We start from the raw sequence: 12,620 nt of genomic DNA, 5'->3' as shown, positions 1-12,620 counted from the left end.
TTCTCCTTGACTTAACTTGTCCTCCTCTCCCCCATATTGATTTGAAGATCAGTATCCAGGTCCCACTGAGTTAGTGATGAGCTGAGGCAACTTGTTTTTGAAGTCCCAAGCTGGTGTTCCTTCAACAACCCCTAGCTACCTGTGATGTGGGTTACATGGGTGGGGGATAGTTCTGGGGAATGTTCAGGATAGAACTATGAGAACTGGTAGAATGTTTCACCTGGTTTTCCTGACTCAGGAGAGCAGAAGAGGTTACCTATTCTCAGAATCTTTTGTCTCAGGAGTCCTTTCTCAACCCTTCTAACCATGACTCTTGGAAATATCCCTAGAGACAACATTATATTATCTAGTTTTGCACTGTAGAAGATACTGTGCTTGTTCAGAAAGCCTTGCTTGAAGTTATTCTTCTGCTTAGTATTAAGATAATGTTAGTATGTTCTTCTTAGAATAGCTTCTAGGGTAGGGCCTATTTATCCATGCAAAAAATGATGTACTTATGTCTACTATGCACCAGGTGCTTCAGGGAATCAATTACATCTGGCATGTATTTTTTGCTATACGGAGCAGTGAGGTTTGCAAAAACAGTTTGATGACCAATGTCGAAAAAATATCATACATGTCATATTAATAAGTTTTATTATATGAGCATCTTAAGTAGTTGGGTTCTTGCCACATCAGAACAGAAAACCTGGTTTTCTCTGATCATGCAGAACTGCACGTGAGCAAGCATCAAAAACCAGAATCCAAGAGCTGGTCAAAAGCATCTACCATAGCTGCAATGGCCTCAACTCCTAGAAAGCCTTCACCATTGCTCTCAGGCTGGGGAGAAAGATGTGTCTGGGTAAGAAGGGAGATAAGAGAAACATCTGTTCACACAATATGGGCTTGTTATCATAGCTCCTTTAAGTACCGCAGTGCTGGCTCCAAGAGCATATTTTCTCCAGAACGGAATCTCCGCAAGGCCTGGTCGATTTTCAGAGGGCTCAGGGACAGGTTGTAAATGAGATTGTAGTTGTGAATGAGGCGTCTGGCTCGTTCCTTCTCCAGAACTCCTGTGATTGGATTGGAATGGGTGGAGGTTTTTTTTAAAGAGGAAGAGGAGAACAGAGAAAGATATACATTAACTTGAATAACTTGTAGGTAGACACTAAATGCTAGTATTTTGAAACCATAAGCCTCTTAAAAATCAAGTGACACCTTAAAAACTATTTATATTCCTGGATATGCATGGGTACTGTCCTTGGGAACAGAGAGGACTAGAGAAATGATGTTACCTCTGGAAACTTCCTGATCTGGAAGACAAGTTATGCAGACAGTAAACATCATGACTGATATTTATATATAGAACTTTCTGGGTTCCAAGCACTGTTACAAACAGTTTTTTCCAATATTGACTCATTGAAACCTCACAACCACCCATTTCACAAAGGGAAAAACTGAGGCCTAGAGTGACAAAGTCACTTGCCTAAGGTTGCTCAAGGTTAACCACTACACCACACTATGGAATGAGAGAGAAGAGATTGCTTCCTAAATACATTTCTTGAACTGTGAAGACTTATGATACAAGTGTTAATGAAAAGATTTTAAATACCTTTTATAGGAATGAAAAGTACATCCCTTGCATGTTTCTCTTCTATTCCCTTTACCTGTACAGACTGTTATGAGTGATTGCAAAATTCTTCCTCAAACAATCCAGAGGCAGTGCCGTGGTCACTTTGTAGCAAGGCATTGTTAGCCCAGTTGACATGGGCAGTGGTGAAGGCTGTCATCCCAATTTAAGTTACCAAGTACTATTCATATTTTTATGTGCCAGGACTGCTGGGCTTAAACCTCCCCTCTCAATTACTCGCAGGGGTTATTTCTTTCTTTTGTTTGTAGTACTAGGGGGTTGAACTTGCTAGGCAAGTGCTTACCACTGAGCTGCATCCACAGCCCTTTTTTTATTTTCATTTTATAACAGGGTCTGGCTGAGTTGCCATAGTTGGACTCAAAGTTGTGATCTTCCTGCCTCTATCTCCTAAGTAGCTAGGATTACAGGCATATGTCACAGTGCCCAGCTTCTAATGGGTATTCTTTTTTTTTTTTTTTTTTAGAGAGAGAGAGAGAGAATTTTTAATATTTATTTTTTAGTTTTCGGCGGACACAACATCTTTGTTTGTATGTGGTGCTGAGGATCGAACTCAGGCCGCACGCATGCCAGGCGAGCGCGCTACCGCTTGAGCCACATCCCCAGCCCCATAATGGGTATTCTTAACAGTGGGCTACAGAGTGGTAGTTCTAATGTCACCCATTCTGTTCTATTCATTCCATTCCAGTTTACTGTCCAGTCTGTTTTGATTTGTGTGTTGTCTATTTAGCCTATTTGAATGTCCTAGACTATTTGAATCTCCTTCTTTGTATAGGCCAATGCTACAAAATGAACAAGGCACTGCCTCTGGATTCTTTGAGAAAGAATGTTATAATTGCTCTTAATAGTCTGTACAGGCAAAGGGGGTGGGGAAGAGCAAAACTCAAGTGATGTATTTTTTGTCCCTATAAAAGATATTTAAAAGATTTTCATTGATACCTGCAATATGCATCTTCACATTTCAGGGAATATATTTAGGAATCAATATGACCCAAACTTTGAATAATCTCTTTTCTCTTTGGAATTCTCTGGAATGGTTGGCTATTTCCAATTCTGCTTAGGTTTGTTCCTTCCAGACATTTTCTATACTCTTCCTCTGGAAATGTAAGGCTATGGAGGAAGTTTCTGACTGTAAGACCTTAGAGAAGTTACTTTGATGTTTGAGCCTCATTTCCTCAACGTTAAAATAGGGATAATTAAAATTTGTGAAATCCAATAAAATATTAACTTCTTAGTATATGTCCATATTAATAAGATTTATTGATGGCAAATACCATATAGGATAATTATAATAATGATATCAATACTAGTTAAAGCACATAAGATGAATTTTGATATGAAAAAGTTACTAGAATATGTAACATGCAGTTTGTATTTTAATTAAAAAATGAAAAGTTCCATGTCAGAATCACGGTGGTATTTTTCTACCTTCTAAGCTTTGCCATTGGTAAAAGATTGCTAGTGTCAAACCAAAGTCCACTCAGAAATTTTTCTCTCTCCATTCTGTCATTAGAGGATGGCCAGAATGGCTGCATAAAATGTCACCTTCAATTCATCTCAGTGTCCGAAAGCTATCCTTTCTCAGCCAGAAACAAAATGAAAGAGTTAACAAGAAGAACCTCTTCAATATCCACTTTGTTTTAAAATTTATAAAGAACTTTCTATTTTTTTTTCTCTCTCACTTGAGCCTTTCTCAAATCTGGGAGGTATGTTTTATTTTTATCAGTTCTAATTTATAGATAAGAAAATAGGTTCCGAGTAAGTGACTAGTTTTCAGGGCTCGACAATTGGTGGAGCCTGGTCTTGAATTTTAATCTTCTGATGAAAGAAAAATAAGCGAATCCTCATGTTCTTTCCAGCACATCATGAAAGCTGGCTGTAGCGGGAAGTCACAGAGAGCTGGGTTTGAATTATGGCTCAACTTCCTAGTGGCTATGATTTTATCACGTTAAGCTTGAGTTCCTCCTCTGTAAATAAGAGTGCTAATCCCTTCAGCATGTGTTAGATGTGAGAATTTAGCCATGAAGTGTGTGCACAGTGCAAGCCCATGCCGAGAATGTCCTTTAAGGCATTCTGCCTCCTTGAACTTTAAAATATTTTCTATGTAGCCTTTGGTTCTCTGGGCAAATTCCAAGTGCACCATTTGCTCAGACATTTATCCCAACCACCCTTCTTTCTTTAGAAAAAAAAAAAAAGACCAGTTATTCATAGTCATTCCTTATTCCTTCTCCTCAAGGCTATTTTCTTGACAAACCCCTTTAGAGAATAAGCTTGGTAGGTTCCCAGAAACACTGATTTGATGATGGATGGTCTGTCTTCATCCTGGATGAAGAACACTCTGGCCTACATATTTCCTTGCACATAATAAAGAACAGTGATTCATCTGTGGGCAAAGTAGGTGTCATCTGCTCAACATGTAGAAGGGGCCGAGTGGTCTGCTAAACCCTGCGGCCAGTAAACCAGCAGAATGACCTCAGTTAATCCTCCTTCCTCATTAAAGACAGTTGTAGATGATCCCAGATTGGGCTGACACATTCCTTGGCTGTTGAGGAACTAATGAATTTCATAGAAACAGGGAAAACAGGCATAAATAGTGAAGAGGCCATGAGAAAGGCATTTCAAAGCTGTTGGAATCCGTCTCCAAAGTCAACAAAGCTCGGCTTTTCCTCAGAACCATTCTGTTCCTATGAGAAAGGTCCCAATCTCTGGGGAGCCTCTCAGCAGCTAAGTTTATGATACATCATCGGTCATCATGAACTCAGCATTTATATCTTTAGCAATGGGTTTTCTATCTGCTCAGGTTTTGGTTTTAATTTTTAATTTTTGTTTTTTGTTTGGAACCCATAGCTACTCTCACAGTCCTGATGTGAATACACAGACTTGGAGTTCTGTCAATAACCTTCTAATCTTTTCTCCAGATTTTTCCCTAAATAATCCATCTCAGCCTTCATGATGTCCTCCTCGGGTTGAACCTTGGTAGATGCTGGCTGGAGCAGAAAGCCTTTTCCTGCCCTTGGGATTCAGAGCAGGATCTCAGCTTTCCTAGGGATCCAACATCAACCTCCAGGCTTGTCTTGCTCCATGCCTTTCCCCGTCACAATCCTTCCCAACTCCTAACTTTTGCAGAAGATGGGTTCAAAGTCAGAATGGCTTGCCTGAGTCCCCAGAGTTTCCCTTGCCTCATATCTCAGCTCCAGCTTTCTTTTCCAAGGAGCACTTTCTGATATCCAAACTCACATTAGATGGTGGCCTTTAATCTCTTTTCTATTTCCTTTTGAATCTCAACATTTTAAATTGACATAAAAATTGTATATATTTATGGCGTAACCTGTGACACTTTGATAAATGTATACACTGTATAATGTTCAAATCAGGGTAAGCATATCTATGTCCTCAAACATATTTCATTTCTTCATGGTAAAAAGATTAAGGAGCCTTTATTTTAGCTTTTTTGAAACACACAGTACATTATTGCTATCTCTAGTCACCCTACAGTGCAGTAGCACACAGGAAACTTCTTTCTCCTAACTCTGACTTGGTAGCTGTTGTCTTTCTTTTGATTATTGAGCACTCATTTGTGCTCTCAATTATAACAATTTATGATATGCTATTCTTTTTTTTCTTCCTTTCCTTTCTCTCTTTTCTATTTTACTGGTGTTAAAGTATTACCAGTCTCTGTGTCTTACCTAAAAGTTAGATCTTTGAGGCCAAAGACCATGTCTCATCTTTTCTGGTTTTCCTCTTGGTCCAGCTTCTACCACACTGCTGGGCTCATTTTAATAAATACTTTTTATAATCCTAGATACAAGTATTTATTAAAATAATAATGCTAGATCAAGCATTCATTTAAAGCTTTCAGTGTCTTTTTCTGTCTTTGTTATAATTACTAAATATCCGTTAAACTTCATGTGATCTAGAATTAAATTGCTTTGGAAACTCAAAAACAAAATAAAACCAAAAGAGAAAGAACAAGAAGGGAAAAAATGAACACACACAAAGAAAATGAAGTCATTGCTTTTGCTATATGGTTACTTCCGGAGAGTGCTAATGTGAATGACAGCTCTTCCCTAGGCACGCTCTGTAATGAAGAGGGGCGGTTTTGTCCACGTGCTTTAGTGTCTGCTCCCTCTTCCCTATTCTGGAAGTCTCTGGCCTCGTTCTTGACTTCATTCTCTCTCACTGAGACACGGCACTGACTTCCTTTCTGCTTGACTATATTTCATTTTCTCCATTCTACCTATAGGCATAAAGAATCTTTCTGAATTACAGATTCATCAAACCACTCCTCTGCTTAGAAAGGTTCAGTCCTAAACACTACTTTTGAATTAAGTCTCAGTTTTGTGGTCTGGCATTTTAAACCACTGAATATATGGCCCCAGTCTGTTTCCATCTTTAACACTCTCTGAATAACCCCTACTCTCTGTCCTCATTGAACCCCTTACATCTAGCACACAGTGATTTTCTTGGCCAACCTCCCAACTTTTGCCAGAAAGTCTCACATTTCACCCCTTTGCATTTAAATTGCACTTTTCCCTTACTGACCAATTTAACATTAACATCGCCTTCCCTCCCTGATCACAGGATGAAGGGATTCTCCTTTCTCTGAATGCCTACATAGCACACTCTAATGGCATGTATCACCCTCCATCTTGCATTGACTTATTTATACATATGCATTCATTTACAGTTGACTCAAAAACAAAACTTTGGGGAAAGTTGTGCAGGTTCTAGTGTCAAAAAAAGGAATTTAGTCTTCTGATGAAAATATAATAAGTCTTCAAACAAAAAAGTATAGTATATCAAACATGATAATGGATGTTAAATAACCCTGAGAGGTCAGATGAAGATTGGCCTAGATCTGTCCAGAGACTCTCAGGGGAGTGATCGAATTCCAATATAAAATATAGATAGGTGTGAAGTAGCCAGGTGGAGAGACTGTGTGTGCTGAAGGGGTGAGAGAGTGAGGGTTGGTGGAGTAGAAGCAGACAGCACAATTGGAAAGCTTGGGGTTAGAAAAGAGACAGACACATGAGAAAGTAAGACATGTTTGAGGAAAGACAAGTTATTTATTTTGACTAAGCAGGATATGCTGAGCGAGTAGCTACAAGAAAAGACTGGTCAGGCGGTCAGGGAATAGATTTTCCCTTGCTAAGGTGTTTGGAGATCATCCTGGTAGCAGTAGAGGACCCCTGAGGGCTTTTGATTAGGGAATTATAAGATTGTGGGTTGGGCTTGGCAGTGGAGTGCAGGAAGGATCACGGACACGAAGATACTGTAGGCAACCTCATGGGGGATTGATGTCAGATGCATCTTGGTATTTTCTGATTGTGCTTAGTATAGTGCCAGGCACATGGTTTATATAAAAATTGTATTATTTGTTCAAGAAATGTAAGAAAATGAGGTGTCCATGTTTAGACTAGAACACAAATGGAAAGGGAGGGCTCTTTACAGTTCATACCTCACCTGTATTACTCAGATCACACAGATACAGGGCATTTTCCAGCTTTCTGAACCTGTCAATCCACGTCTCACATTCTTCAGAGTGGTTCTTCATGGCCCGACTGAGGAAGGGCTGGGAGACTGGCCGGATCTTCAAACTGCTTGGAGGATCTTTGGGGGTTGGAGTCTCAGCAGGAGGGTTTCCTGGATTCAGCTTCTCTTCTGGAGTTTTCTACCAAAATAATGCAACCATCTCACTGGCAGCACATTCACCACCCAGAGCTTCTCCAGTCTCTTGGCCAAAGATGAGGCCACACAACTAGGAAGATTTATTGCAAGGTCTGGCTTTGGAAAGCAAGGATGAGTTTCAAATCCTCACTACCATAGGACCATATCTGCCAAGTTTTGCTGGATGCAAACATGGTTGAGTTGTTTTTTTTTTAAGAGAAGGTGACATCATCACTTTTATTCAGTTTTCATTTTAGACTTACACAAAGCAAAGAACTGTATAAGTAACTGGCTGAGACTTTTCCTTGAGGTTCTATTCTAATAGTGAAGGCAGAATTACACAGGCAGTCAGTATAGATAAGTCAATTGAGTCAGGTCAGATCAAGGAGGCCAATGTGAGTGAGTCCAGGAATTTGGAGACTGCCCCAAGAGGGACTGAAATGTCTTCAGAGCCCTTCCTCCACCCTATGAAGATAACATGCCCCTGCTCCAATATGATGCTAAGGTAACTTGTCCTAGGAATTGCCCCCGCTCCCACATTGAGTTGTAAAAGTTGTTAATTAAAGTGTCCTGGGCTGCTCCATCCTGCCCTTCCCCCTTCAACCCACCTGTTTCCCACCTTTTGGCCATCCCACCGAGCATCTCCAGAGCTTTGTCACATACACAGGAAGGAGAAAGATAAGGGGAAGAGAGAGGAGAGCAAAGGATTTGCAAGAGAGTGTTTCCAGGAAAAACAGAGCTGGTCATATCAAACTCTCCCTATGTGGAAGGTGGTGTTAGGAAGTCTTAAATGGCAATGTTTGGATCCATTTGTCTATTTCATTCTAAACACATCTCTATTTTGTACTGGACATAGGATTAGGATACCTAGGTTAACTCACCTCCATGTCTGTTTATAGTCTTGGGTCTACCCTAAGATCTAGGCAATCTCAGTAATTGCCTATAAAAAACATATAAAAAAGGGCAGAATGTCTTGCTTCTCAGGATAACAGGATACCAGTTATGGTCCCCTTCTCCCTTCTGGGAGAGGTCTTTGTTACCCCTTTTTAATAAACCTTGCTTTATATGCTTGCCTTGGCGTGCTTCTCTAATGTTATTTACGTCAACATGTGAGGAAGCAGAACTCATCACTGGTAACTGGAGGTATCAATAGTACTACTAGTAGGATCTACTGAGGATAGGTTTCTGGCAAAGCTTAAATTTTCTTCTGGATTCTGAGTGTGACATGTTTTGGCAAAAAGTGATTGAAGCAATAGTGATATTATCCTAGGCTTACCGGGCCCCTTGAAGGTCTATTAAAACACCTCTAGTCTGCTGGTCCTGTTCATTTAACACAGGAAGCTGAGGCCCAGAGAGTGCAAGTAAATTACTGAGATTGCCTAAGATCTTAGGGTAGACCCAAGACTATAAACAGACATGGAGGTAAGTTAACCTAGGTATTCTAATCCCATGTTCAGTACAAAATAGAGGTATGTTTAGAATGAAATAGACAAATGGATCCAAACATTGCCATTTAAGACTTTCTAACACCACCTTCCACATAGGGAGAGTTTGATATGACCAGCTCTGTTTTTTCCTGGAAACGCTCTCTTGCAAATCCACATAGTTGTAGAGAGAATTACCACGTTTCAGCTGCACAGTTCAGCACTGGGCATCTGGTGCAAAACAGGCAAATAGACCTATTGTTCAGGAGTTTGGGATCTATTTGTGAGAAGGAAAGATAAAGGGAGAAGCACAGATCATTCTGTGTGAGACCTTAAAACACTAGCAGATTTTCTCCCTGTGCATTGGAAATGAGAAAAAGCTGGTCAGTCAAGAAAGAGAAGATGAAGTTGACAGTAGAGAAAAGAAAAAAATGGGAAGTCTTAACTGTGTTCGAAACCCTGGTTTCATTTACTGTTGCATTGTTTTCCTTAGGTAATAAAATAAATTTCTCTAGCCTTCCAATTAATTAAATTTGTAAAGTTGGTTATATTCATTGTAATCCAAATAATTCTGATGCACCATAAAATTATACCTCTAATTTTTGAATACCATCTGTGTCCTGTAAACTTTCAAATGCCTGAATTTTTCCAATTTTGTAAGTTTGTCTTAAACTTCCCACATATAGGCTGCAAAAATTCCATACTCCTAAAGAATATTTATTGCAATAGGAATTACCAAGTCCTGCATTAACTAAGAAACACAAATTAAGCTGTTGCAGGGGTATTTAAAGAACCATTTTCTTTGAAATAATAGAACACAATACAAAATTACACCCACATGGATGACAAGAAGCCGGTAAGTTTTAAGGATTAATTAATATAAAATAACTCCTACAATGAAAAAATCAATTTTTGGAAAAGTAGAATGTTTTCATACAGTAGATGACTGATTCTTACGCATTTTTAGAGCTGTGGACCACTTCATAAATCTGAAGAAAGATTTAGAAAATCTGCCCAAGTTAATGTATATTTGGTTATATTTTCATGGATGATTTTGGAGAGATCAAGGTGATCATGGATCTGAAAAATCCAAAAATTCTCTGATGTTAAATAGTTTTATATTTCTCTAGAGAGTTCAACTCTCTTTGACCATTAAAGAAAGGGGAAAGTGGAGATTTGTATGGACCTGAATTAAGCTCAAGTAACTAACTAACTAATAACTAACTAACAACTAACTAGCAACTAACAAACCAACATGCCCTATACCATTCTCATCCCGCTGTGTCAGGATTCCTTGCTTTTGTCTCTCTACAGTGTTGGCCCCTCCTCCACCAGAGGTATATTGATGTATCCTCAAGGTCCTGGAGTGCCTGGCACTGAGTAGGTTCTCAAGGCATGTTTGATGACTGAATAAGTGAGGGAACGAATGAGTGATTTTCTCTACGAAAATATAAAAGTTGCTTTACCAACTCTGTGCTTTACTTCTTCTTCTTTAAAAAGTGGGACAATGAATGCTGCTCATACAAGAATGTGAGAAGAATCAATTATTTCAGAGATGCAATAAAATCCTCATACAAGAGGCAAAATAAAAGAGCAAAATATATTTTTTACAACCTTATTCACAACAGACTTAACACTCAAGGAGAAAAGCATTTGCTGTTGTTTCCTGCATGGCAAGAGACTTGCCAAAATGATTCTGTTTTCTAAAATATTTCAACGTGTGAAGTGCATGAAGAGGCCTCCCGTCATTTTAAGATGAATTATGTTCTAATCCGGGCATCTAAAAAACAACAACAATAGAAAAACTCAGGCTGTTTTTCAATTCTACAACATCTCCTGGCTAAATGCTGGGAATATTAAAATGGATTTTAACTGCTTGCCAGATTTTCTTTTTTTCTTTCTTTCTTTCTTTTTTTTTTTAAATCAGAGAGCCTGCTATATTTTAAAATGTGATGCCTGAGGAAAAGGTCACCGTCAGTTTCTGGAAGCTGGACTTGAGATATTAAAATAGGTCTCATCTCTATCCTTTGTTTTGATGGCAATTGGTGGATGGGCCACAAGCTTTGGGAGAACTCTTGCACATAGGCAATGGGTGTAATTTCTTGGGGTCGGTGACAAACTCTTTAACTACTGATGGCGAAGGTTTCTGGCAAACTGGAAAGGAGGTGACCACACTCTTGGAGTTCCTCTGCCTTTCTTCTCTGCCTGAGAAGTCTGGGAGTCAGTCTGACATCAAGAGATTGGGTGGAAATCAGAAACCCACAGGCGAGGCCCCTCCAACATCAGAGAAGGGAAGATGAGGACCTTCCCCACGCATGCTCTGTGTACCCCAGGTGCATACCATATGTTCAGCTTTGCTTTGAGATATCTCAGAGACTTCAGGCTGCTCTGGAATGGCAGGGGCTTCCTTTTCATTCTTTCCTAAACAAGAAACAATAACAGGAAGGGTTTGGTTTGATCTTCATTTAACACACTCACATAGACACCAGGCCAAAAAAAAAAAAAAATACTGAGGCTCTGTGTGTGGCTGGCACTGTGTTAGGTGATGGGGACACATTATGAATGAAAACCTGGTTCCCACCCCGATGCACCTCAGACCAGGAGGGATGCCAAATAATTACTCAAAATTGTTATTTAACTGCAAGCTACCATAAATAATTCAAAAGACAAATATGGGCACGTAAGAAAGCACTTATTTTAGAGCAATGGCAGGAGAGGTGGGGGTCAGAGATGGCTTTTTGGAAAAAGTGACACAAATTGTCAACCTGAGGGATGAGTAGATGTCATCTAGACCAAGGTTGTGCTCATGGTACCTATGGAGCAGAGAGTTCCAGAGCAGTTGAGACAACAGCTTGCAGAAAGGCCACTTAATCAGAAAGGCTGGTCTCACTTAGGGAGTGGTCAGGGGCTTCTTCCTGTGAGCCTGTCTCTTAAGAATCAAGCACTTCCACCACTCTTTCCTTGTAGGTATGCACCTGAAAGGTCAGGCACAGACTTCTCTGCTCCCTTCAATGGCCTCAGCCTTATATAGAACGAGGTGTGAACAGTGACCCTCACCCAGGGCATTCTACTGGGTACTCCTCCCTGCAGGCTGCTGCCTTCATGAACAGGCTTCCTTCAGATGCCAGAAAGACCTGCTGCTGGGTTCACCAGGGCTTCCTGCAGACACCACGCATTCATCACTCAGCACCTTCCATCTGACTTGGTGACTTGCTTACGTTGCTAATCCCTGTGGTGACCACTCAGCACAGATTTCTGGGAGCCTCAACTTCAATATTCAGTTCATAATTCAAGTATGCCATTAAATATGTATTATTTCTGAGTGGGTCTCATTATTTTCAATAAACTTATCCTATGAATAAATATTAAAGTTAGGAGGAGGCAAATAACACAGGGGTTGAGAGCATAGGCTCTGAGGCCAGATAACCTTTCTTTATTAGCTACATGACCTGGGGCAAGCTGCTTGTGCCTCAGCTGCTGTTTCTGTAAAATGGAGGTAATGAGACCTACAGGTTATTGACAGGATTGAATTGGATTACAAAGTGTAAAGCAAGTACCCGGACTATAGCAAGGGATCAATAAAGGTAAGTAATAGTGCTATCTAGGTAAGGATGTTTTCATAAATCAATTAACAGATCAGATTTAAAACACTTTTGTTAGACTTTTAACATTGCAACCATGAATCATTATGAATCTTCTTCAGTTTCTTGATGGAGAAGACAATGTAATTTCATATTATTCTCTGAAAGCCCAGACCCCAGCATTAGAATAAGTATTCAAAGCATGCTTGTTGAATAACGGAATAATCATATATTCTTTGTTTGGAATTTGGAAAAGAGTGTGACATATGTATCAGGAGATATATATATATATATATATATATATATATATATATATATATT

At 39.6% G+C, this 12,620-nt stretch overlaps 1 protein-coding gene across 1 annotated transcript in view; it reads right to left on the bottom strand.

Moving 5' to 3' along the window:
- Nucleotides 1-613: 613 nt before the first annotated feature.
- CUNH1orf87 (chromosome unknown C1orf87 homolog) overlaps nt 614-12,620 on the bottom strand; it is a 75,381-nt gene continuing 63,374 nt past the window's right edge. The window contains exons 9-11 of the mRNA XM_048816302.1: nt 11,060-11,177; nt 7,091-7,298; nt 614-1,052 (exon numbers count right to left, since the gene is read on the bottom strand). Coding sequence (XP_048672259.1) covers nt 892-1,052; nt 7,091-7,298; nt 11,060-11,177 — 487 coding nt within the window. The 3' untranslated portion in view covers nt 614-891. The remainder of the gene's footprint in view (nt 1,053-7,090; nt 7,299-11,059; nt 11,178-12,620) is intronic.

This window comes from Marmota marmota, unplaced genomic scaffold (assembly GCF_001458135.2).
Source record: "Marmota marmota marmota unplaced genomic scaffold, marMar, whole genome shotgun sequence".
Lineage (NCBI taxonomy): Eukaryota > Metazoa > Chordata > Mammalia > Rodentia > Sciuridae > Marmota > Marmota marmota.
The sequence above is the reverse complement of the archived record's forward strand: the minus strand, read 5'-3'. Positions and strand labels throughout refer to the sequence as shown.